The sequence below is a fragment of the Mustela nigripes genome, chromosome 11, assembly GCF_022355385.1.
Source record: "Mustela nigripes isolate SB6536 chromosome 11, MUSNIG.SB6536, whole genome shotgun sequence".
Classification (NCBI taxonomy): Eukaryota; Metazoa; Chordata; class Mammalia; order Carnivora; family Mustelidae; genus Mustela; species Mustela nigripes.
Window position 1 is genome coordinate 27,304,294 of NC_081567.1, and position 26,295 is coordinate 27,330,588.

The 26,295-nt window shown below is 42.6% G+C and overlaps 1 protein-coding gene and 1 non-coding gene across 5 annotated transcripts in view; both read left to right on the forward strand.

Annotated features, from left to right (window-relative positions):
* The first annotated feature begins 802 nt into the window (after positions 1-802).
* PDXDC1 (pyridoxal dependent decarboxylase domain containing 1) overlaps positions 803-26,295 on the forward strand; it is a 51,669-nt gene continuing 26,176 nt past the window's right edge. The window contains exons 1-7 of one of the 4 annotated variants that reach the window (XM_059415274.1): positions 803-993; positions 16,625-16,694; positions 17,230-17,292; positions 19,230-19,310; positions 21,156-21,302; positions 22,613-22,802; positions 25,821-25,889. In XM_059415274.1, coding sequence (XP_059271257.1) covers positions 16,645-16,694; positions 17,230-17,292; positions 19,230-19,310; positions 21,156-21,302; positions 22,613-22,802; positions 25,821-25,889 — 600 coding nt within the window. In that variant the 5' untranslated portion in view covers positions 803-993; positions 16,625-16,644. Of the gene's footprint in view, positions 994-16,620; positions 16,770-17,229; positions 17,293-19,229; positions 19,311-21,155; positions 21,303-22,612; positions 22,803-25,820; positions 25,890-26,295 lie in introns of those variants that run through there. The other 3 variants (XM_059415271.1, XM_059415272.1, XM_059415273.1) reach the window with 3 other exon arrangements.
* On the forward strand, positions 19,862-19,931 carry LOC132027345 (small nucleolar RNA SNORD45). The gene has a single exon (XR_009407132.1). It is a non-coding gene; the product is annotated as a small nucleolar RNA SNORD45 (small nucleolar RNA).

Consider the following 26,295-nt stretch of genomic DNA (forward strand, 5'->3'; position numbering starts at 1 on the left):
GGGCAAGAAGGGGAGCGATTATGGAGGCAGGATGCATACTGGACAGGCGCCGCAGTGAGGGTGCTTGGGTCTGGATCCCACCTTGACGGGCACTGGGAAATGGATAACGACCTCTCCATCACAGGGTCATTGCACTATAAAGTGGAACAGGAGCAGCGGACTATTATTATTTGCATTATTATTATTATCATCATCATCACCTGACAAGTCATAATTACGGCTCCACATAAGGGAGGAAGCTGGACCAGCTGTCTCCAAGTCTTTTCCGTCTTGGATCCTGCGGGAGGATCTGAGACAAACACCCCGGATCGCACCAGCACCTTTTTGGAGCGGAGAACCTTACACCTGGAGCCCCGCAAACTCCTGGGGCGCCTAGTCCACGGCCCATCCTGCGCAGGCGCGGGGGCGCGCTCCAGCCCCGCCCTTCCGTGGTGCATGGCCTGTTCCATTCCTGAGGGATGTTGACAGTGGGGACAGCTTGGAGACCTAGGCCCGGAAGTACAGGTGCGTCCCTAGCATTTCCAGACTCTCAGCGCAGGAGTGATCACTGGCGGTTATGATATGTCTACCCCGAAGCCCGCGAGGGGCTTCTGAGTGTTGGGAACGACTCCACAGTGCCTCCCCCCTTCACCTGGGAACGTTAGGGCTGGCCGGCGCGACGGCCAGGTACGGAAGCCCAGAGGGCCCCGCCCACCCTCGAGGGGCCCCGCCCACCCGAGGGGCCCCGCCCACCCTCGAGGGGCCCCGCCCACCCGAGGGGCCCGCCCCGCCTCCCCGCCTCCCCGCCTCCCCCAGCCCCGCAGATTTCCCACCCCGCGGCGACGCCAGGCAGCTCCTCCTCGTCTCCGCCCCGCCGGCCGCGGCCGCGGGGGACGTCAGCGCTGCCAGCGTGGATACCGCGGCGGGCCGCGGGAGGCGGAAGTAGCACTCGGACCGCGGAGCCTCCATCGGGCTCCGCCGGCCGCCTCAGCCATGGACGCGTCCCTGGAGAAGGTCCGTACTGGGGCTGGGGGGAGGGGGTGGGTGGCGGCGTTGCGGCCCGGGGTCTCCTGGCTCCGGGGCGACTGTTTCCCCGTCGCGAGCTGCCATTGTGACCGGGGAGGGGCCCAGGGGCTAACTGGCGCTGCCTGAGGAGGCCTGGCCGCGAGGGCGTCCGGCTGGGCGCTCGCGGCTGAGGCCTGGTCACGTCATGGGGCCGGGAGCCCCTCGGGTCCCCGTGGCCCGAGAGAGGCCGGGCCGGCTCTGCCCCTAGCCCGGTGCGGGAGCCGCGGGGCCGACCTTGGGGCCTGCCCGCGCTCCGTTCCCCCTTTCGGGTGACAGCTAGCCACTTGCGGCCCCAGAAGAGCGTGGACAGAAGCTCCGGTGGTTTCGGAGCCGACTGCTAGCCTGTAGGTTTTCTGTGGTCTCCAAGTCAGCGGGGAGACAGTGTTGAAGCAGGGGGTTTCCAACTTCAGCGTGACTAGGGATCCCCTGGGGCCGTTGGTAAACAGCCAGATTTTCGGCCGTGCGGTCGGACCCTCCGTGGGGGCGGGACGGGGATCTGCCCGTTTAACAAGTTCCCGCACGGGATTCTGACGCTGTAGTTGTGAACACCTGTGAAAGCCCACCCCTCCCCTGGCCCCGAGGTCAAGAAGGGGTGGGTCTTCTGTAGGGGGTGAGTTGCGTTTTGGGGGTTACTGCTATTCCCCCTTTCCTGTGGGGGAGTGGGTTGGGAATCCGAAGTGCCCAGATAGCCTCGCTTTCCTCTGGTTTGCCCTGGGGGAGCAGCCGCGGGATGTACCTGGCTCACTGCTCCGGCAAGGGCGATGGATTCTAATGGTCCCTGATTTAGGGCTGGTAGATGAGAACCAGTGCTTGGATACCTGTCTTCCCTCCACGTTCTTCGTCTTCGAGCTTGTGAGTCTGCTCGTGCAGACCTTGTTCTTTTGTGCATGCAGAGTTCGGGAGCAGTGCTGCCTTATTTTGGTTTTGAACTGGCAGAAATGTCACACTTTGTCATGGTGTCCCCCTCCCTTCCCCCGGCCAAGTGTGGCATCTGCTGTAGATGGGTTCTCTTGTCACTGGAAAGTTGAAGGGAGTAATTGTACCAGTTCAGCCGGATGTATAGCTTACACCTCATAAATTGCGTGGAAGGTTTCTTATAAATTGGGTGGAAGACAGTCAAGAATAGAAAAAGATTATGTTTTTAACCTTATGTGTTTTGCTGGCTAGGAATAAAGTCTTTCCAGGCTTTTGATTAGTACACAGTGTCTACCTTGTGGTACCTTTTTTTTTTTTTTTTTTTAAATTTATTTGACAGAGAGCAAGCACAAGCAAGGGCAGCCGCAGGCAGAGGGAGAGGGAGAAGCAGGTTCTCCTCAAAGCCAAAGGCAGATGCTTAGCATCTAAGCCACCCAGGCATCCCTACCTTGTGATACTTTTGAGTTACAGGCTAGGTCAGTGATTCTCAACCACCATTGCAGTTTTGTTCCCTAGGGGACATTTGGCAGCTTGTTTGGAGACATTTTGGTTGTCACAGCTGGGGGAGGGGGGCGGGTAGGGGGGGCTGGAGGTGCTGCTGGCACCTAGTGGTTAGAGGCTAAGGATGCTGCTGAACATTCCACCTTGCATAGGACAGCCTCAATACCAGAGAATATGTGCTTAAAATGTTAGTCATGCTGAGGCTGAGAACCCCTGGTCTAGGTCACCTGTGTTACGCCAGTAGTTGAATATAAAATGATACTAAAATTGCCTCTTCTGTGTTGTTTCCTGTCCAGTTTCATAAGACAGGATGGGTGTTGTGTCTTTTCAGTTGGAAACCTAAAGAACTGGTGTGACCTTTCCTCCAAGAACAGTTTCTTACAGGCAAATCTGCAAAAACAGTGGGTTGGAATCCCACTTTAAATACTACTGTTCTGGCGTTTAATTAGTCGATTATACTGGTTTCTCCCTATAAATGTTAATTGATGCCAAAGGATCGTAAACTCCAAATGAGGATCTGAAGTGCGATGAAATTCCAGAGTGCCTACGGCTGGAGCATTCACAAAAATGGCAGTGATCTCTGAGGAATTCAGAATGTGTGGGCTGGAAGTTTCTGCCTTAGGCCAGTGTGGAAATTCTGAATGCAACTGTTTGAGGACTAAGACTGTGTCTTATTTTTATATTCCCTGTTCACATCTAATGAGCGATTTCGGTTGGTGCTAAGTGGGCAGAAAAGAAAAAGAATTGCTATGTGAACATGGAGGGTTTCATGTTCTGAAAAACAGTTTGAATCAAAGTAAAAACATTGAGTTGTGTCTGCTATTCCTGTTTCTTTGAGAGATAGGCTGTTCTGCTAAATTGTACATTGCTAATATAAAACTATTGAGCAGTCCTGAATGATCCCATTTAAACGGATCCTTGCATAATTTACACTGGCTACAGAAACCACAATGTTACTTGATTCCCATCCTCTAATTTCAAGTAATAGCTCTCTCTAAATGTAGTAGTCCGTCCTCATGTAGTACCGTCAGTCAGTACATTTCCTTTGGTCCAAATATAATTCTGTACGCTTGCCTTCGCTTTAGGTAATATGTAGTGTGAGACCTGCCATGACAGAGCCGATTTCTTGCCCTGACCGCTCTTCTTTCCCAGTACTCTCTGCTGTATCTGAAATTAGTGAGGTCTCAAGAAACCAAGACAGGTCAATGAAGGGGCAAAGCATTCAGACTGGAAGAGTAGGTTTAGGGGCCTCAGTCCCCCAGTACTCTGTGTCCAACTCATTAAGGGGCGAGGCTCTGTCGCATAGTCTCACAGTGTTTACTTAGGTTAATAATCAAGTTTAAAAAATGCCACAGGAAATAACAATTCTGATGCTTTAGATCTTAAGTTAACACACCTGCATACACTTTTCAGTAAAGACCTGCTCCTTTAAACTTGTACAACAGCCCAGACCTTTTCCTGTTCCTTAAAAAAGCTCGTTCTTCCTGGGTATTATGTCTGGACAAAGCATATTGCAGTTTATTTGCATTTACTTTAATTCCAGCCTGAGTAAACTTAAACTCCGCTGTGCTGGCATGCTGGGCTGGTTAATGCCGTTTTGGGAGAAGCTGGCCAGTGCATTGTAGAATGTTGAGCTGCATCTCTGGTCTCCATCAGTGGCATTTCTTGTAGTGTGAGAACCAGAGTCGGCGAATGAAGAAGTTGTTCCCTGGGGGGGTGGGGAGACTGCCTCTGGTTGAGACCCACGGACTTAGAAAATCTGAAGCTACACCATTCAGTAGGGGATACACTAGCTATTTTTGGCTTCTTAAATTTAGATTAGTTAAGATTAAAATCTAGAATGCAGTTCCTCAGTCAACACTTTTCAAGTGCTCTAGAGTGACGGTGTGGCTTGTGGTTGTGCAACCGGACAGAGCGGACATAGAACATTTCCATGACCATAGACGATTCTCTTGGGCAGCACTAGAGAGTGGGGCTCGTTTATTTGTTGTATATTTACTTTTTGTCTCTGCAAGAGGCAACTCTGACCCTGCTTCTGGTTGTAACCCAACCCATTATTTTTTCCTGTACTCCTTCTAAGCAAAATTTCTCCCCCACCCTCGTTGGATCTGTTTTTGGAAAATTGTTTCATCTTACTGATGGTAAGTTTTTAAGGAGCAATAGGAGCGTGACTGGAATTCCTGATTATTACTGATAAAGACTACCAGAATTTCTATTCCTGTTTTGTATTTTAAAAGCTCACAAAAGGAATACCTATTAGCCATGTTTGAAATAACCATTCTCAAATGAAAGAAAGGTGGGGGGGAAGAACCATTTTCTGTGGTCTGGCTTTGTAGACCTTACAAGAAAAGGGACGGGAGATGATGGCCTATAATTTTGACATTCATTTAAAGCTGATCCCTATATCATGCTCGTGTAAGGGTTTTGCATACAGGTGCTCGGTGGCCAAAGTGGTAAATGATTATCAAATGCTGGGTGTCCAGGAAAATATGGTACAAAGTTCCTGATCCTGAAAATTTATGGCCTCGGGGATTTTTGATTTATTCAAGATTGCAGAGGCAGTCAGTGACCGAGCCGTTGATGGTCCCCAGGCTGTTGTGTGTGCCACCAGATCTAGGATTATGAGTTAAAATTGTAGAGAGGAGTTGCCTGTGTTTAATGTCAGCTGTTTTCACCTAAAGCAGTGGCCTGCTTTGAGTTATAATTTTTCTTGAAGCCCGGCTATGGTCAGAGCCCCGTGCTGAGAGAAACATGAAGTGAGTAAGACCTGATCCTCGCAGGAGGTTATGTTCTGGTAGGGGCATACCTGTTTCGACAAATCCTTATATAGCATAGTGGGATAAAAAGTATTAAGGATAAAAAGGGAAATGCATGGAATTGAGTGGCCAGGAAAGATTTTTGTAGAAGAGATTCTTTAGGTAGACTATCAGAACCCTGTCTTTTCTAGTTTCTAAAAAATGTAAATAAAATGTAAATGCTTACTTTACAATACAATTGTGCCTCATATTAATTGCTGGTAGATCATAAGGGAAAGGAAACCTGTTTCACATTTTGAAGTTTAAATCAGATATTTAAAAAATATGTTTCCAGTCACTTTGAAAATATCTAAAATCTAGCTTTACATCTATTTTTCCAAGCAATATTCAAAACAAAAATGTTAATTAATTTTTATTATTTGTTTGATTTCTGTTATTGTGGTTTTTTGCTTTATTAAATGCTAAATATTTAGTTGCCTTAAAGTTGCATAGTCTTTGCAGTCTAGCCTGGGACCCTGTCTACTTTTTATTTCTGTGGAAAATGCATTCTGAGTTTAAAAGAACTGAGGGAGGAGTACGCTCTTCTAATAAAACCCTCTTCCTATATGCGGAAAAGCAGAAACAGCAAGATAAAGCACTTTAAAATGTAACTCCTTGGGGTGCCTCAGTTGGGTTGAGTCTCGACTCAATTTCAGTTCAGGTCTCAATGTCAGGATCTCAGGGTCATGAGTTAAAGCCCCGTGTTGGGCTCCCGGCTGGGTGGGGAGCCTACTTAAAAAATAAAATGGGACTCCATGACATGGAACATTTAGCCATAGTGATCTCAGGATCCTAGCAAGACTGAATTACTTACTAGACTGTACATTGTATTAGGTGGAAGCCTATGAGGTTGTGTGGGTTTTGTGCATTAAAAACAGTTGAATGTAGGCACTTTCACAGTTCAACCTTGAAGGTCTGAAGATGCATACATACCACACAAAGGCTTCAGAATCAGTGGGTTCCTTTCCTCAGAGATGTGGCTAGGAGCGTTAGCCCTACAGAGTTCCCATTCAGTAAGGGACAGAGTGATACTGGTGAGGATAATGGGTATCTTTATCTTTCTGATTCCATCCCCACCAAGCCCTAGGAAGCACTCCCTATGAGAAGCACATCTCAGCGAAAGACTTCTATTTTCAAGGGACTCTAGCTTGCTTTCTTGTAGGCAGTTTTTTTGTGGGTTCCAGAATGAATGTGTGATTCCAGATGAACTAGTAAACGTCTTAGAAATAGAGCTTGCCTGGTGTGTGGTACTTTCCATCTGTGTAGTTGTTGGGAAGCATTTATTCATGATATATATAAAGCCTGAATGAATTGATTCTTCAGAGGAGTGGTCTCTAGGAATACATTGTTGAAACTTAGACTTGAATCCCTAGCATTCCCAACACATATCTTAAAGCGAGTGATCCGAATGCCTTTCTAAACCCTCTGCATGCTTCTGTGACAGGTTTGATCTGATGTTACTGACTGCTGCCTCCTTACCTCTCCCAGATTCTTACTTCCCTGCTGTCTATTTTTGCCCCTTCTTTTCCCCACATGTTCTGTTTTGCCTCTTCTCTTGAATTGGTAAGATTAGATCCTAATGCCCGATGGAATATTTGAATATTCTTCAACTAGGAATCTTAAGCTCCTTAATGAGCCAGTGATTACAGTATGTCTTCCTGTTCTCACAGACACACTCAAGCAGAGTCCGTGATAGTTAAAAAGGTTTTCCAAGAGTATCCACTTCTTAGAAGACACAGACAGTAGTGCCTAGTTCTTTTTTTTTTTTTAAGATTTTATTTATTTAGGACAGAGATCACAAGTGGGCAGAGAGGCAGGCAGAGAGAGAGGGAGAAAGCAGGCTCCCCGTCGAGCAGAAAGCCTGATGTGGGACTCGATCCCAGGACCCTGAGTTCATGACCCGACCTGAAGGCAGAGGCTTAACCCACTGAGCCACCCAGGTACCCAGTAGTGCCTAGTTCTTAGTGAAAAACTGTTCTGTTGAAATCAGGCAAAAGTATTTACAAATGGAGAAATTGAGATGCCAAGACAGCAAGCCAGGTTTGCAAGGCACTGTATCAACTTCCCAGAGAATCCCTGTCAGAAATTTTCTCTTGTCGTTGACCTGAAAGGAACAGCTGTGTTCCTGAAGCAGCTGCTTGGTGCTGCTCAGAGATGTGTAGTGTTTGGAGTGCTTGTCGAGCTAGTGCTGGATAGCAGACACTGTGTCTTCACTGGGGAGGAAAAGAAATGATTTTAAGAGTTGATGATAATTGCATGATTATCACTCTCTGGGATTCACCTTGAAAGAAGGATGTAGAAAGATGTAGAAGGCCACAGTAGTTAGTATGTTAGAAAGGATTTGGGGGCTCCTGCGTCAGTTAAGCGGCTGCCTCTGGCTTAGGTCATGATCCTGGAGTCCTGGGATTGAGTCCTGGGATCAAGTCCCAGGATCAAGTCCCGAGTTGGACTCCCTGATCATTGGGGCATCTGCTTCCCTGCCCCTTTCCTTGCTCATGCTTCCTCTCTCGCTCTCTTGCTCTCAAATAAAATAAATAAAATAATTAAAAAAAAACAACCCCAAGCAGGATTTTAGAGTTTTTCTGATTGCTTTGATTGAAGAAAGGGGGTGATTTTTTTAAAAAGATTTTTGTTTATTTATGAGAGAGAGCACGAGTGGGGTGGGAGGCAGAGGGAGAGGGGAAAGCAGACCCCCCATTGAGCAGGGGGACCGATGTGGGGTTAGACCCCAGGATCGTGACTCGAGCTGAAGGCAGATGCTTCACCGACTGAGCCACTCAGACTCCAAGGTGGTGATTTTTTCTTTTAACATGTCTAATGCATATGTTGTAAACTAGCGTTTGATGACACCACAGTCTTCTGTCCACTATGAGCAGCTGGCATTCTCATATGCCTTAGTTCTTCTTTGGTAATCGTCCTCGAACTCCCCAATTATGAACATTCCGCCAATGAAAACGTTTATTAAAACTACAGTATCACTTCTATTGATGAATGTTGTGCTTTTTTAGATTTTAAGATTACATTTTAGGCTTCCTTTTCCCCTTTCTTCCGGGTCTGTCTCTTTTTAAAGGGGTAGCTCTGTATTTCCTAAATAGCTGTTATTCATATGCCATTTTTGAATTTTGCCACATCAGTATGCCATTTACACTATTATTTTCTTAATGTTTCTTCTAAATTGACTTTAAAATCGGTTCACCCATCTTTTTAAAATTGAGGGACAATTTATGTGTAATAAGAATACCCACTTTGATGATCCAGGTTGCATTTTGGCTATTGGTTATACACAGACATAGAATCACAAGCACGATCAAGATATGGAACATTCGCATCTCCCCTAAAAGTTCCCTTGTGCCTCTTAACAGTGGGTCCCAGATACGCTTTCTGTTCTGTAATCTGCCCTCCTTTTTAAACTTAGATTTTACTAAATAGTAGTGTCTAAGAATTCAGGGTTCAAGGTGTTATTTTTTTCTCCTAATTCATTTGAAAGTAAGTATATGATTCTTGTTGTCACACTTGGTTCCCCTGAGGAAATGTATACAAGAGCTCGATTAAGCCTGCTTGGAAGCTGTGAGAACATTCTAAAATTGACTGTAGAGCAGTTGTTGTCGAATTTTATGCCCTAAAATTATTTTTCTACTGCAGTTTCCACTTTTGAAAGGTTCTCATAAACAACTTCTTGGTAAATAAACTTTATTAACAAATGATTATTTATCTGCTGGGTAATAACTCCCAACATCCATACCACAGGTTACATCCTGTATATGGGATGTCAAATCAACTTAGCAGGTCATGATCAGCAGGTTTTAAAAATGAAAAAGAACTTGGGATGCCTGCGTGGCTCAGTCAGTTAAGCACCTGTCTTCAGCTCCAGTCACGATCCCAGGGTCTTGGGATCAAGCTCGGCATGAGGCTCCTTGCTCAGTGGGGAGCCTGCTTCTCCCTCTCTGCCTGCCATTTTCTCTGCTTGTGCTTTCACTCTCTCTCAGATAAATAAATCTTTTTCAAAAAATGAAATAGAATAAAACAAATAGGATGTATTTCCAAATTATTATTTAGTGCCAGCATTATTTTATACTGAATTAATACATTTCTAGCCTAGAGCAAAAGTAAGTGATTTTTTTCTTTTTCGTTAATCCCTACAGCCCCACTCCAGATAAATTTAGAACTTCTACTAGCTTTTGGAAAACTTGAGAATTACTCCATGACTTCTTTTACTGTTTTCCCTTGCATTTGACTCTTGACTTTTTTCTTCCAACATTTGAGAACTTTAATTCATGATGTTTTAACATTACAAGTGTAGTATTTCTTCTGATAGTGGCAGGGTATTTTGCTCTTCCACACTGACTGAAAGTAATGAAAATCAAGTAGTATAAAAATGGCTCTTGGGCGCCTGGGTGGCTCAGCGGGTTAAGCCTCTGCCTTTGGCTCAGGTCATGATCCTAAGGTCCTGAGATAGAGCCCTGCATCAGGCTCTTTGCTCAGTAGGGAGCCTGCTTCCCTACCTCTCTGATTCTCTGCCTCCTGCTCTGTCTACTTGTGATCTGTCTGTCAAATGAATAAAATCTTAAAAAAAAAAAAAAAAAGGCTCTTAAATGTTTGTAAAATAATGAATGGTGGAGCTTGTTTTACAAAATGAGCTGTTGCAGTTCTGTGATAGATATCGTACAATTGAATGGTTCATCTTTAGCCTTGAAATTGCATTAAGCCATACCATGTGCTTTTGTGAGATATAATTGAAGCAAAAATACTGAATCTACTTCATTACACAGCAGAATCAGCCGTAACTGAAAATATAATTTATGAATTTACAATCTAACAACTAACAGTCTAATAGCTGTCAGCTGTCTGTGCTAACAGTCTAATAGCTGTCTGTGCGTCAGTAATGAGCATGTAGTGGTTTCGTGATTAGGTACACACACTTTGTAAATGCGTTGTTGCACGGTTTCAACAGTCTGACTGCTGCAACCCTCTTTAAGACTTAGGGACCTGGGTGAGCAGAGGCCATGGGTGTCTAGCTCAAAAGTCTAGGTTGACCTCCTGCTCCCTTTCCTAGAAAAGCATCTGAACCCCCCCCCCCCCCACAACACTGACATACTTTACAGCCTGGATTGGCTTGCTTAAGGTCGGTAGGAAAGGCAATGGAAAGGAATCGGCTAAAGGCCCCTGGTCTCTAAAGGATTGGTTGGAATCTGTTGACCTTTTCGTTAACAGAGGGACCTTTTTTCCTGAAGTTCTTCCTGGTAGGCCCCAGATCTTCAGTCAGGTCACTTTGTTCAAGATTTCAATGAGGGAAAATGGATTCAGATGTGTTTATAGGTAGGAAAAGAAGTCTTTGACAATACTTGGACTTCAGGTGCACTCTTTGCAAATTATACGTTGTCTTTGATTTTACCTTGTTGTAACTCAGACAGCCGTGACCATAGACATTTCCATGGGCTCCGCTGGATGGAACAAGGGCATGAGCTGTGGAATGAACGTTTTAGTCAAGGCCAGGGTAACTGTACATCCTGGTTGGCCCAGGACTCTCCCAGTTTATACCTATTGTCATGGCTTAATTATTAACACTGCTTCCTTCACTCTTGAAAATGTCCTGGTTTGGAGGTAAGTTTTTGGTCATCTAGTCATCTAGTTGACACTGAATTTTTCCCACTAGGGAGAGCCTTCTGATACACTTTATCTAGCTGAAAACTTTAATCAAGGAAGGATCATCTTAAACACCAGGTCTGGGACACTTGGATGGTTGAGTCGGTTGAGCACCTGACTCCTGATCTCAGCTCAGGTCTTGATCCCTGGGTCATGAGTTCAAGTTCTGCTTTGGGCTCCATGCTGGGGGTGGAGCCTACTTTTAGAAAGGTTGGTGGGAGGCCTTAGCTCTAATTAAGACTTTTGAGTACAGGGTTTTTTCAAAGTGTGAGTTGCTTTGTTTACTTATTTTATAAAATTGAAAAGCAGTATTGCCTAGTGGTTAAGAGCACTAACCACTAAGAGTTAAGAGTGGTTAGGGTAGTATAGGCTTTGTTTTAAATTCTGGCCTTACACCCCAGTGTTTATAGCAGCAATGTCCACAATAGCCAAATTGTGGAAAGAGCCTAGATGTCCATCAACAGATGAATGGATAAAGGAAACGTGGGATGTATACATAATGCATATGACTCAGCCATCGGAAAATGAAATCTTGCCATTTGCAACAATGTGGATGGAACTAGAGGATATAATGCTAAGTGAAATAAGTCAGTCAGAAAGATAATTATATGATCTCACTCATATGTGAAATCTAAGAAACAAAACCGAGGATCATAGGGGAAGGGAGGGAAAAATAAAACAAAGATGAAGAGAGGGAGATAAACCATAAGAGACTCCTAATCTTAGGAAACAAACTGCGGGTTGCTGGAGTAGAGGGGGGTGGGGTGGTGGGGTGATGGACAGTGAGGAGGGTCCTTGATGTCATGTGCACTGGGTGTCATACAAGACTGATGAATCCCTGAGCTCTACCTCTGAAACTAATAATACACTAAGTTAATTAATTGAATTTAAATTAAAAAAATAAATTCCAGCCCTAAAGCATACTAACTGCCTTTGGATTAGTCAGGAAATAATACATATAAAAGTCTTAGTTGGCATAATGCCTGGAATATAGGAAGCAGTCCAGTAACTGTTAGTAATTAACAAGGATCACAGATCTCATTGAGCCCTTTTTCTGTGCTACATCCTGTGCTTGGTGCTAAGGAATAAAAAAAAAAAAAAAAAATGATAGGACATTCTTCCTAGGAACCTAGCACAGAATACTACTCTTTTCCCCCTCAAGAGCCTAAAACAATCTTAATCTAAATACTGAATAATAGATACCTTTTTTTAAATAAGGAGTCTACACATATGTACGTATGTATGTAAAGATTGTATTTGTCAGAGAAAGAGAGCACAAGCAGGGGAACCACAGATGGGGAGAAGCTCCCGCTGAGCTAGGAGCCCCATGTAGGGCTCGATTCCAGGACCCTGGGATCATGACCTGAGCCAATGGCAGACTCGTAACTGACTGTGCCACCCAGACATCTCCTGATACACAAGCTTAATCATTCACACATTTAGGTTTGTGTCTGGCTATTGCCCTTCTGTTGTGTATTAGCAACTGCCTTGTCTGGCACTGTAACAGGAACTGAGGATAAGAAATATGAATTAGATAATCACAGCTGCCCTCACTAGAAGCCCGAGGAGGCATGGTTTTTAGTTTGAAGGAACCAATGAACAAATACACATTTTTCTTAGAGCATTCCTTGACGGAGCATATTATTATCCTGCAGCTGGGTAACACTTTATATTTTGGATTTCTCCAGTTAACAAGCCCTTGAGGGTGTGTGGCATTGGAGTCCCATCACACTCAGATTTAATTTACTGAAAGTTAACTATAAATGTTATTTTCCCTAGTCACCCACTTTCCGCCGCCTGCTCCACCCTCTACTTCGCTTCCTAAATGAGAGGAGGAGCCAGAACAATTTCAATGTAAGCCATTCCTCTCAGTGAGCACAGGCTCTGTACAGAGAGACTCACACCGGAGAACGCGAAGCTGCGTTTCCCTCCTGCCTTTCGCAGTGTGTCTTGTCATCACATGTGAATTCTCATGTCTAAAAATAAGTACTGTTCATAAGAAGCGAGTTCTAAACTAAGTCAGCTATTTTGTCTACTTTCAACTGAAAAACCATGTTCCAGTCCTATAGGAAAATGCTAGCTGTGTCATACTTAGAGTTGGTGTGTTGATGCCCATTATGTTCTGCCTTCCGAACGGGTTTCGGATGTAACATGACAGTCCAAGAATCGAGCCGACTTGAGGCCTCTAGTCCTGCAAAAACACTCAAAATGAGTAGTCTGAATCCCTGCCTTCAGGGAGCTTATAATCTAATTGGAGAGAATATACTGGAAAGATCATCTCTAAAACAATCCACAGTAAAGGATGTCAAGGAATCATAAGGATAAATGGCAGTTGCATATTAGAATGGCCCTGGTTTCACATGTTCTGTTCCATATACACGTGTTTCTGTTCCCATAAATACAGTTCTTTTTGTCAGGCACCAGATCCAGAGTCTATGGTTAAGCAAAAACAGTATTGCTGTCTTTAAAGAGAATATGAGAGTGAAGTGGTTTTATCAACATCACAGTTTCTTGGAAGTATTGAATTGTGATTTAATAGCTGGAAAGATAAAAGGCAGAAGAACATTTCAGACAGGGCAAGTGTTACAAGCATGAAATAGGGATGTATGGTTGATCAAACAGACCTGTTTATCTTTTCATTTGGCCAGAGGATTGGGAACACCCTGGAGGGTCACAGAGGGTAAGGGTAATGAGGAACATGACCAGTAGATGGAGGAGTTCAGATACATTCTCTTGACCATTATCTGTTCCTCATCCTACTCACAATCATTAACTGAGAACACAGAGATCATTTGAGATGGTTTTGTAATCCATCTTATGGTTACATTAAAATTGTGAATTTTTTTTTTTTTTTTGCAAACACCAGTTTTAAAATGATTTTTCTATCCTGTGTAAAATCGTATTGGGCGTGGCTACGCGGTTATTTGGTAATCTGTTTTGGGGTCTGTGTGATGTACCAGAAAGGTCAGAAACAGGAGTCAGGAAACCAGGGTTCTGGCACTGCTCTGTCACCCATTTGCTCTGTAACCTTAGGCCAGTCACTTTACCTCTCTGAATCTTTGTTTCTTCACTTCTCAAATGGTACACCAGAGGTATACACGGTATACTTCACTTTTTTCTTCTTTTTTTCAGTGATTTCTTCTACAAGTGAAAGTTAAAATTCTTGTTGTAAAACAGATCTGATCTCCTTAGGCGGGGCCAGGGAGCTAAAAGCCCCAACTCCCTGTCCGTCCCCACTTCCCCAAAGTTCTTTCTGGAAGTCTTAAGACTCCGAAGAACACAAATGGAAAATCCTTGGGCTAGATCCCTAAAGTTAACATTTTTCCAAACTTACATGGATAAACTGAGTAGCATTTCTTGAGGAGAGGGGTGCCTGGGTGTCTCTGTCAGTTAAGCAAGTGTACAGCTTTTGATTTTGGCTCAGATCTCTGGGTTGTGAGGTCGAGCCCCATGTCGGGCTCTGCACTGTGCATGAAGCCTGCTTAAGAGTCTCTCTATCCCTCTCTTAAACAGAAAAAAACAAAAATTTTTTTTTTTTTTTTTTAGATTTTATTTATTTGTTTGACAGAGAGAGACATAAAGAGGGAACACAAGCGGGGGGAGTGGGAGAGGGAGAAGCAGGCTTCCCACTGAGCAGGGAGCCCCATGGCAGCGGGCTCCATCCCAGGATGCTGAGATCGTGGCCTGAGCTAAAGGCACATGCTTAACAACTGAGCCACCCAGGTGCTCCAAAACAAAACAATTTTGAGGAGATATGGCAATACTAACTGTAAAACAACCTATTGTACACTTACTCCATATAAGTTATGATTAGGTACAGTAGGCAGTCTGAAGGGAAAAAAGCATAAATATAGTTGAAATACACTCGAAGGGTAAGAGGGGAACAAAAGAAAGCCTCCGTAACTCTGTAACCCAGCTTGTTTGGAGATTCAAGACAACTGGTTTGCCTTAAGATTGCTAGGGAGATTAAGAAGTAAGAAAGGAGAATGAGTTTGTGTGTTTAATTTTGCAAGATTTTTTAGAATATTGTCTTGGTTATCTTTTGACTGGAAGTAAAAATTCACTTGGTACTAAAACCAGAAAAGAACTAAAAGACTTGAGCTGAAAAGACTCCCTCTGATCTGATGCTTGTCCTTCCAGTTTCCCTACTCTGGAGGCATTCACTGTGACCGGCTGTGGAAGCTTCCAGAGTTTTTGGAATCACTTCCAGATTGGTTTTTTTTTTTTTTTAAGATTTTATTTATTTATTTGACAGAGAGAAATCACAAGTAGGCCGAGAGGTAGACAGAAAGAGAGAGAGAGAGGGAAGCAGGCTGTCTGCTCAGCGGGGAGAGCAGAGAGCCCGATGTGGGGCTCAGTCCCAGGACCCCGAGACCATGACCTGAGCTGAAGGCAGAGGCTCTAACCCACTGAGCCATCCAGGTGCCCCAGAATCACTTCCAGATTTATGAGGATATTAGTACCCTGTGGCTACTGTGACAGATGAGCACAAACTGGGTGCCTTAGGACAACAGAAAAGTGTTTTCCCATGGTTCTGAAGGCTAGAAGTTTAAAATCTGTATCAGTGGGCTGAAGTCAGGTGTGGGCAGGGCTGAACTCCCTTCATAGGTTCGAAGGGAGAGTCCCTTCCTTTCTTGGGCCAGCTGATGTTGCTTGCCAGTACTCACTCCTTGGTCCCTGGCCCCATCATTCCAGTTTTTGAGACCAGAACTTCAAATCTCCCTCTACTCTGTCTTCACATGGTCTTCTCTTGTGTGTGTGTGTGTGTGTGTGTGTGTGTGTAGTCTCCTTCTACTTCTCTCTTAGCTGGATGCATGTGACTGCATTTAGAGCTCACCTGGACAGTCCATGTCTAGATCTTTAACTTTAAAGATCTGATCTTTAATGTGATCTTTAATCACATCCGCAAGGACTTTGCCATATAAGGTAACATTCACCTGTTCCAGGGTACTACGTGAATTTGTTTGGAGAGACCATTTTTCAGCCTATTACAGCGATAAAACAAATAGAATACTTGGCTTCTAGGATTGTAAAACTGGAATCATCTAACATTAATTCAAGATGGGCTAAATGATGAAATAGCCATAGAGTCAGGTATAGTGTCACCACGACAAGTGAAGTGGATATATACTGACATGGAACCATGTTCACTGTAAGGTAGAAAAAAATCAAGTTGCGGGACTTCATAGGGGTGGTGTGTGAGTTTAGAAAGATACACGTCACACCTGAGTGGCTTCCCCTGGGGAGTAGGAATGGTGGTTTTTTTGTTGTTTTTTTTTTTTTTTACCTGTTTGTACTTTGGAATTTTAAAATCAAATGTATGTTAGGGGCACCTGGGTGGATCAGTTGGTTAGGCATCTGACTGTTGGTTCTGGCTTAGGTCGTGATCTCGGGTCATGAGCTCGAGCCCCAGGTTGGGCTCAGTACTCAGCGAGGAGGCTGTTTGGGATGCTCTGTCTCTCTGCCCCTCCCCCCGTTTACACGTATGCACTCTGTCCCTGTCCCTAAAATAAATAAATAAAATCTTTTAAAAATTTTTAACAAAAATAGAGAACTTGTAAAACAAGTATTTTAAAACAAATTCATGTGTTTTATAATAGATCCATGTGTTTTTTAATAACCCCAGAAGAAAATTGACTTGAGTTTAATTTTTCTGGATGAATTATGTTGCAGAAGTAATACAGGATTATTGCAATTTAACCTTTTTTGATTTGTTGCCCAGATAGCAGACCCTACATTAGCTGAGATGGGAAAAAACTTGAAAGAGGCCATGAAGATGCTAGAGGACAGTCAGAGGTGAGCCTGGAACAGAAGTGACCCTATTAAACGTGTTCAGCCTGTTGTGAAGCTGGTGGCACTGGTTTCCTGCTGGTAAAAACACCTCTTGGTTTCACAATGTCACACTTAGCTTAGCTTCATCTGACTTTAAAGACGGTGTTTGTTTTGCATAGAAGGTACTTTGTAATTAAAAGATTTTGAAATTGTGGGGCAGGACTTACTAATTTTCAGTTCTGCCTATTAAGAATTTCATTTACTTAACAGATTGATTTGAATTCTATAAATGCTCCTTGCTCTATGTTTAGGTCATGTAGAGCATCAGCTAACCAAAAAATGGGTTAAAGTGTTACTCATTTCATGTTCCTCTCCTGAAATTCAAACTGTACCCCAAACTGGGGCTAGGGCAACAGGAATAGGGCAAGAGATGTGGAAAATGTATTTCAAATCCTATGTCAGGTACTAAGAGGTTAAAGGCAACATCATCACATGTTTATATGTTCAAATCTTAGAAATTTGATAAGATAGAACAATCATTTTTTTTCCTTTAAATTAGAAGAACAGAAGACGAAAATGGAAAGAAATCATCAGGAGATATTCCGGGGCCACTCCAAGGCAGGTAGGTGACAATGAAGATACATATTTTAGTTGGGTATGTGTTTTCTTTAAATCGAGATTTCCAGACTATAGTTGATGGATAATTTTAGTTGTGATAAGCACAGAGCAAATTGAGAGTCCTATATGGTACCGTGTCGTATCAGAAAACCAGAATGCCGTTGGCTAGTTGTGATAATACTGAATCTGCCTGCTTCTCACCCTTTCCCATTCAGCATTTAATTTCCCATTCAGAATTTAAGAACTTCAGGACTCAAAAGTGATGCACAAACTTAAAATTCTGTAACTCAACTGTCATACTTAGTTCATCCTTGAAACCTGTCCTCTATTCAGTAGACTGGGCTTTGTGGTAAGAGATACGTTAATTTGATAAGACATATCATTTTTATAATACAGTAAAATGAAAATGTCAGCTTCAATCTTTTGTGATTTATATATATATTTTTTGGCAACTAAGCCAATCTGTCCAGTGTGTGGGGTTGAAGCTAGTAGGCAAAGATCAGAAAAATAAGTAGCTGTGTACCTAAGATACTCACCGGATATTAAGACTCAGCCTGGAATTAAAGTCCCAGCCCAGCTTCCCTCAAGCTTTTTTTTTTATAACCAGGAAACTGCACATAGGTAAACAGTACAACTCCCTTCAATTGTCCTTTGACCTGTATGTGAATATATACAAGGTTGCAAAAGAGAAGCATAGAGGAAGGACCACTTGTGTCAACTAGTATCCTGTCTAACACACCAGATACTAGCATTTTAAGATAGGCTTCCTGCCTGTAGCCTGACCGTGCTGATCTGAAGCCCTTGGATGTGAAGTGAGTTCTACAGCTGAGAATACAAATCAAGTCCTGCCACCCCCCTCTTCGCACACCTCTGGAAGGGAATGCAAGGGTTCTGCTGATCTCCCAGAAATTTCCCTGCAAGAGGTAGTAGCAGGAACTTCTCGAATTCTCAGAATGGGAGGGCGTTAAAGCCACAGAGCGGGAGCAGTCACACTTAATAATGCTGACACCCACATGGGAGATCGTGTTTGCCAGGCACGGGATAAACGTGCTCCATGCACTGATGGTGTCCTCAGAGTTCTGTAGTGGGGCTGAGGGAGTTTCAGCAGCTTGCTCAAGGTCACGTGCCTAGCCCCCACTCTCTCCACAGTGTCCGAGGGCCAGAGCCCCTCTCACATGAAGGTCAGCACCTTGGGGAGAAGGGGTATTAATTAGGGCATTGTTTTGTCTGTGCTGCTTTTTCAAAAGAGAACCTTTTTGTGAGTCCTATTCTCATTAGTGGAGTGGTACTATTTTTACATTAGTTACTACAAGTCACCTTGTCATTGCTTACTGCCGTAGCCATTCAGATTCTCCTCATAAGTTTTCAACCCCTCACGTAATAAGCGTTTAATAACATATCTTGGAGAGAAGTAAAACTGTTTGCTGTCGAAGTAGATCTCCAGTTTCCCTGCTTGGGGAAGTGGGGGTAAGAAGAGATGCTTGCATTACATGTTTAAGTCTGTTAGAACAACCAGGCAAGACTCCTCCATTGGAGGGAAACTAGCTATACCAGTGGCCTCGGAGTAGTCTTAGTCCCACTGTGACCTTCCAGCATCTTAAAAAGACTGTGTTGGTTCTTTAACATGCTTATTAAATGTTCTCCTTGGACTCAAATGAACAGGTAGAGAAATAATGCTGACATAATACTGGTGAAATTTCAGAGATCGATCTCCTGTTTGGGTGGAAGATTTAATAATGACATGGTTATATTGCGAATTCGGTTCATTTGAGGTTTGTGTTTCAAAGATGTCTAGTGTATCTCAAGCACATTCTGATGCTCAATTTAAAAAGAGCAACTCGCCAGAGCTGGTTCAAGTGAGGGAGGTAGAGTGGGGAGGGATGTGTGCTCTTTCCACCCCCCCCCCCCCCCCCCCCCGTCAGCTCTCTTCTCGTTCTGCAGTGGACAAGACATGGTGAGCCTCCTCCAGTTAGTTCAGAACCTGATGCACGGAGATGAAGACGAGGAACCCCAGAGTGCCCGGTAATGTGGGACGGTTGGCGGCTTCCGTTTGAAGGTCTATGTGTTCTTGATTTTGATAGTGATTGCATTCTTTTTTTTTTCCCCCTGTAAACAGTGATTGCATTCTTACAAGTTGCCAAAACAGAGCTATGTTTCATTCAGAGTTACGTGTGATATTAACACAGTGGTCATTTCTTCCCTTTCAGAGAGACATTTAATATATTTTAGGGAACATACTTCACAAAAGGAAGGCGCTCACTCAGACTCAATCCTGTAGTTTCTCTGGCATCAAGTCGTAGAGAGGGGCTGGCACAGAGACCAGAGAACACTGCTGAGGGCTTTCTGCTGCGGCTGGCTTCTGCTTCATGCTTCCGCTGCGGACCACTGAGAACTGCCGCAGCTGAATCTGTTGGTGGCAGGCCCCGCTGTCTGTGAATCATCCATTTATTTTTATTCATCTAACTTAGCTATTTATTTAGTTTCATAGTTAGTTGTTTTAAATTTAATTTGGGGGGAGATAAGTAATGGCATTCTCCTTTTTCAAATTTCAAACAGTAAAAAAGGCAGTTTTCGGTCAGTGATACGATGGCATGTGTTACCTGAACCCAAAATTGATGTGAATTCCAAAATTATAGAGGCCTTGGATGAAAAGGGGAATTTCCTTCATACTTTTCCCCTCCCCCTCCACGCTGTTCTCGTGTGTTCTCCAGAGATATGTGTACATAAGCAAGTCCCCGTTCCCTCCACTCTGTAAATACTGTATGTTGTTCTGCACGTTGCTGTTTTCATTTATGTCCTGGCGTTCGTTATTTATTGGTATACAAAGACCTTTTACCTGTAAGAGCTGGTTAGTTTTCCTTTTGATGAATGAACCATATTTTATTTAACTGGTCTCCTGTTCATGTTTACTGTCGCAAGCATTGCGGCTGCCAGTAACTGTACGTGCGTCATTTATCATACAAACGAGGGCTTCTGGGGATCGAAGTCCTAAAGTGGTATTTCTAGGCCAGGTAGTTTGTATATTTGTAATTTTGATAGATACTGCCAAATTTCCTGTGGAATTATGCCAGTTTGTAGGCCCACCAGCAGTGCATGAGAATGTCTCTCTGCCCACACCTTGCCTATGAGGCTCTTAGCAGACCTAAGGACGGTTGCCAGTCCGCAAGGTGAGCAGTGATATGTCGGCGTAATTTTAGTTCACATTTTCCTTATGAGTCAGGTTTGGTTTCTTTTTATGTATTTTTTAAGGCCCATTTATATTTCCTTTTTTATGAAATACATCCTTTGCTCAGTATCCTGTCCAATTTTTTTGTCTTATTCTTACCGATTTATACTTTTTATAAGGGAAATTAGTCCTTCCATTTTAATTATGCATAAAATGCTACGTGGTTCTCCTTGAATTGGCTGTATTGTTATAAACAGCCCACAGACAGTGTGTATGTGGGGAAATTGATCTTCATCTAATGATTCTTTGAGAAAATTTTCTGCCCAGTGTATCTCAGTATTATGCTCTGTAGTTCTTACGGCTGACATGTAATTAAAAAAACAATGGGGACAGAAAATTATTCACAGTTTGTATATTTAGCAGATACTCGATAAAAAGGATATAAATCTCCTAGGATTTGAATTTTTTAAATCTTTTTGTTCCCCAGATTATCAGTACTTTATATACATGAATTTCCTAAATTTATCTGAATATTTGACTTCTAGGCCATTAAGTGGATTTCAAGTCTGACAGATTTCTGTGAAAACCCTGTGTCTCTATGTTTTGTTTTATTCATATTTTAAATAAATAAATTTTTTAAATTTAAAATAATAAAAATTTTAAATAAATACTCTTTTAATATGATTCATTTTGATTAATAGAATCCAGAATATTGGAGAACAAGGTCATATAGCTTTGCTGGGGCATAGTCTGGGAGCTTATATTTCGACCCTGGACAAAGAGAAGCTTAGAAAACTTACGACCAGGATACTTTCAGACACTACATTATGGCTATGCAGAATTTTCAGGTAAGGACACACATGAATTAGGTACAGACTTTTTTTTGGAGCTGTGCTACTTAAGTTCATGTCTGTTTTTTCCCTTTCCTCTTGAAGGGTTTCTTAATCTCTGAATATCTCAGTTTTATTAAATGGGGATAACATTAATATTTATGTCATGGTATTGTTACGAGGATTAAATGAGCGAAGGAATGAGCATATGTCAAGAGCCAAGAACATATGCACATATAGTTTGGATAATGTCAGAGTTGTTATTTTTAGGATTCTTGCTTGGCATATGTTGATAGAAGATAGAGTAGGAAAAATGCTTCAAGTATTTTTAATCAAAATACTAGCTTGGGCTTTAGTAGAAGGGAAATGCTGCCATAAGGAATTTGAGTCTGTGTTATGAGATGGAAATTTGCTTTATGCTCTGATACTGTTGGCATTATTAAGGAATTATAGCAGGTGAGGAGTCAGTAGAAGACACAGTGGTATTTTTGTGTTTATGCTGTTACTTATAAAAAAAAGAGATGTTTGCCTAACCCTGTAAGATTTAACGTGAGAGACACACTTTCAGATGTTGGGAAAGAGCTTGGCCTGATGAGAATATAAACGGTATTGGTAACTGTATTGCAAAGAAGAAATTTTCTTCTAGTAATAGTCTACCACCTGTAATTGAAATTCTCTCTCCTTCTCTAGAAAGCAGACTGAGAAGAGTAATTGGCCCCAGGCAGATAATAGCAAAAGCAAAAGTTGGGTTGCCTAGCATTTTTGACAATTTTATTTACTTTGGATGTTTTAGGGCTAAAACTGCTAAGAAGTTTGAGTGTGTTATTTATGCTGGCCTTCTTGTAGAATAAGCCAAAACCATGATTTCAGCCTTTTTACATCATAGTCGCTGCTCTGTGTGGAGTTGAGTACAGATGAAGAATCCTTGCCTCTGTTCTGAGGCATAAACAAAGATTTATGTATTTGAAAGAGTAAGCGAGCAGAGGGAGGGACAGAGGGAGAAGGTGACAAGCAGACTCCTTGCTTGAGCAGGGAGCTCCTCTCAGGGCTCAGTCTCAGGACCTTGAGATCACGACCTGAGCCAAAATCAAGAGTTGGAGGCTCAACTGACTGAGCTGTCCAGGCGCTCTTCCTCTGTTCCTTGTAGCCTCCAGCTGTAAGGTATGGTCAGCCATCTATGATGCAGGTGACCCCTACCTCCCTCTGACCATTCTAAGTGACAGTTTCTAGGTTAAAAAGGAATTATTTCCAGGATTATAAGACTAGGATTGTAAAATGTGAGTTACCCAACGATAAGACCATATTGATATATGGCTGTCTCTTAACAGGTATGAAAATGGCTGCGCCTATTTCCACGAAGAAGAAAGAGAAGGACTTGCAAAGATCTGCAGGCTTGCTATTCATTCTCGTTATGAAGACTTCGTAGTGGATGGTTTCAATGTGTTATATAATAAAAAGCCTGTCATATATCTTAGCGCTGCTGCTAGGCCTGGCCTGGGCCAGTACCTTTGTAATCAGGTAAGGTGGTATACGGTGGGTATTTTAAAGCATTTGTGTTTTGTTCTTTCCTAAAACTTTATAGTATGTAATACACCCATTTCTTTAGCTCCAGTTTCAAAAGGAAAGAAACATATATGCTTGTTTTGTCATTGTCAGCAAATATATTAAAGTATACTAATGAATTTTCGGATATATATGTGTCTGTGTGTGGAAAAAAATACATATATATATATATTTGAGAGAGAGCACACGCACATGCAAGTGGTGGGAAAGGGAAGAGGGAGAGAGAGAATCTTAAGTGGGCTCCATACTCAGCGTGGAGCCTGACGTGGGGCTCAGTCTCACAACCCTGAGATCATGACTGGAGCTGAAATCAGGAGGTGGACACTTACACAACTGAGCCTCCCAGGTGTGGAGGGGTGTGTGTGTGTTTAGTTGCACAGAGGCAACCACAGTCAACATGGTTTTTTGCAGAGTTTTTACACGGTTATGTGTTTTTACGTGGTTATGTCTGGCTTTTTTCATTTAGTGTTATAACCGGTACATACACTGTTTGAACAGTTCTTCCAACTACAGGTTATTTTTAATATCTTCATAATATTCCTTTAAGTGGCTGTATGGTATTTTAAACACTGTTTCCCTTTTGGGCAATTAAAGTGTTCACCTTTTATTTTATCTGACCATTTTCAGGTAACGCTTTTTCCATAGGATTATTATGGACATCTTTGTGTACATAACTTCTTCTATATTAAGGAAATATTTTCTGTATTGTTTAAATAGATTTTCAGAATCTATCTAGAATTGCTAGATCAAAGAACATTACCATTTTTTAATTTCATGGTACATATAGCCCGATTAGGTGGGCTACAAAAAAATGTTCAGCCTCTTTGCCAAGATTGTTTTAAGGCAAAGCCCATAGGATTAGAGGGTTTGTCTTTTGTAAGATGGAGGAGTCTTAGGGAGATATATGGGGGGAAACTCAGGGACTTAAGTTGATTATGATCTGTGGACATTGGTGACAAGAAATTATGTCATTTCTTTTTCTTCCAGATTTTATTTGTTTATAAGCAAGAGCAGGGAGAGGAGCAGAGGGAGAGGGACAACAGACTCTGCACTGAGCGCAGAGCCCGACATGGGCTGAGATCATGACCCAAGCCGAAACCAAGAGTCAGATACTTAACCAGCTGAGCCACCAGGCGCCCCTTATGTCCTCTTCTGAGTGTATACAGAAAGAGCAGATTTATAATATCCTTACAGAAACCTGGAACACATTACTTCCTAACTACTACAGGCCAGGTTCTTATGGGCCCACAGTTGTCTTGGGTCAGCAAGACGGTTGGGACAATTCGGACAGTGACTCCAGTTGGAATTGGGACATTCCCAATGCTTAGGAACAGCAATCCATTTTCAAAAGCTGTATGGGGGCACCGGTATACCGTCACAAGACCATGCAACTCTTAGTCTTGGGGTCATGAGTTCAAGCCCCACACTGGGTATAGAGCTTACTTGAAAAAAAAAATGTATAAAGGTATTTTGTTAAGTCAGGAAGATGGCAGAATAGTATATATACAGTGGTCATATTCATGTTTTTTAAAGTGTTTATGTGTGGGGTGCCTGGCTGGCTCAGTCAGTGGAACATGTGACTCTTGATCTCGGGGTCATGAGTGTAGGCCCCACATTGGGTTGGGCACAGAGCTTGCTTTAAAGAAAGAAAGCGTACATGTGCATGTTTTTCATATCAAAAAATATATTTAAAAAAATTTTTTTAAAAGATTTTATTTATTTATTTGACAGAGATCACAAGTAGGCAGAGAGGCAGGCAGAGAGAGAGGGAGGAAGTAGGCTCCCCACTGAGCAGAGAGCCTGAGGCAGGGCCTGATCCCAGGACCCTGAGACCATGACCTGAGCCAAAGACAGAGGCTTTAACCCACTGAGCCACCCAGGTGCCCCTCAAAAAATATTTTTATAAATACTTAGAAAATATTTAGAAGGTTTTATCCTAATTTGTTAACAGTAGTGGCTTGATGGCTTAGGGGTGGGAGGGGATATTCACTTTAAACTTCTATGTTTTTTTGTGTGTGTTTGACTTGGGCTTCATTTACATAATTTAAAAGAAAATCCGCTAAGGGGGAGAAAGTGTGCTCATTAAATTTTTGGTCTCGAAATGGTTCTACCAAGTCTTAGTTACACAGGACAATATGCTGCCACTGTTTAAAAATTTCTTAAACTATAAACTCCTCAAGGATTGGGAAGCTAAAAATAAAGAATATAAAATTTATTTGACAATTACTATCTCCATTCATAGCACTGACTGCGTTTCTTTTAAGAAATGTACATCTGCTGATCCATATTTATTGCTGTTTTAGGAGTGGGTGGATCCGTAAATGAGATCCTGTTCTTTGGATGCCTTTTGCTGGTGGTGTTTGTCACTAATGCTTGGAGGAAGGATCCTAAATTATCTCCCAAAATGCTTAGAGCTTGGTTGTTTCTTGGTTTGGATGTGTTTTTATTTTTTGGTATATTCTGGAATATAACAAAGATAGTTACCCATTTAGAACACAAGTTGATAGTTACTCATTTTGTTGACACAGGATATTACATTGTCTGTATCTTCTTACAAGAATCTCTGCGCCTGGGTAGCTCAGCTGGTTAAGCCTCTGCCTTCAGCTGAGGTCATGATCCCGGGGTCCTGGGATAGAGCCCCACATCGGGGTCCTGGCTCAGCCAGGAGCCTGCTTCTCTCTATCTCCCTCTCCCCCTCCCCTGCTTGTGCTCTCTCACAAGTGTGCACTCTCTCAAATACATAAATAAAATCTTAAAAAAAAAAAAAAGAATTTCTGCTCCTGGAAATTCACTCTTTTTTTAAACTTGACTCTCTAGATGTACTTCAGCATCTGTTCATAATATTAAGAGTTTTTAAGGAGAGATACTGTTTAAAAAGGGTAATTTTGAGTTTCTTAGAGCCACATTCTTTAGGGGGCGTAAGTGAATGGTGGCAGAGCTCTTTCTTACAAAATGGTGTGTTTCTTCTTGTAGCTTGGGTTGCCCTTCCCCTGCTTGTGTCGTGTGCCATGTAACACCATGTTTGGATCCCAGCATCAGATGGTGAGTTCTCTTTTTGGTTTGTAAAATAATACAGAATTGTTTTTGAAACCTTGTCTTCCTTTCGACTGAATTCTGTTTGCTCGCCTCCAGATAATTATTGGCCTGTTCATTTATCACTTTTATCTTCCCACTGCATAGTACATGTTTCTGGGGTTGAATGTCCATGAAGGTTGGGTGATAGGTAGATCAGGAACACTTGCCTCTTAAGGAATCTTTTCATTACTATATCACGTGCTCTAAGTAGTAATCTGGGAGTCCAATTAAGCACCAGAATTTCTTCTAAAGCTCATCCTTTGAAAGGTTATCATTGTTGTCTGGATTTATAAATGGCAGATTTTGAAAATGAGGTTCTTTATTGTAATGTGGGGTTGGAGTTGGATTCTGCCTTTTTTCCTTAATTTTTAAA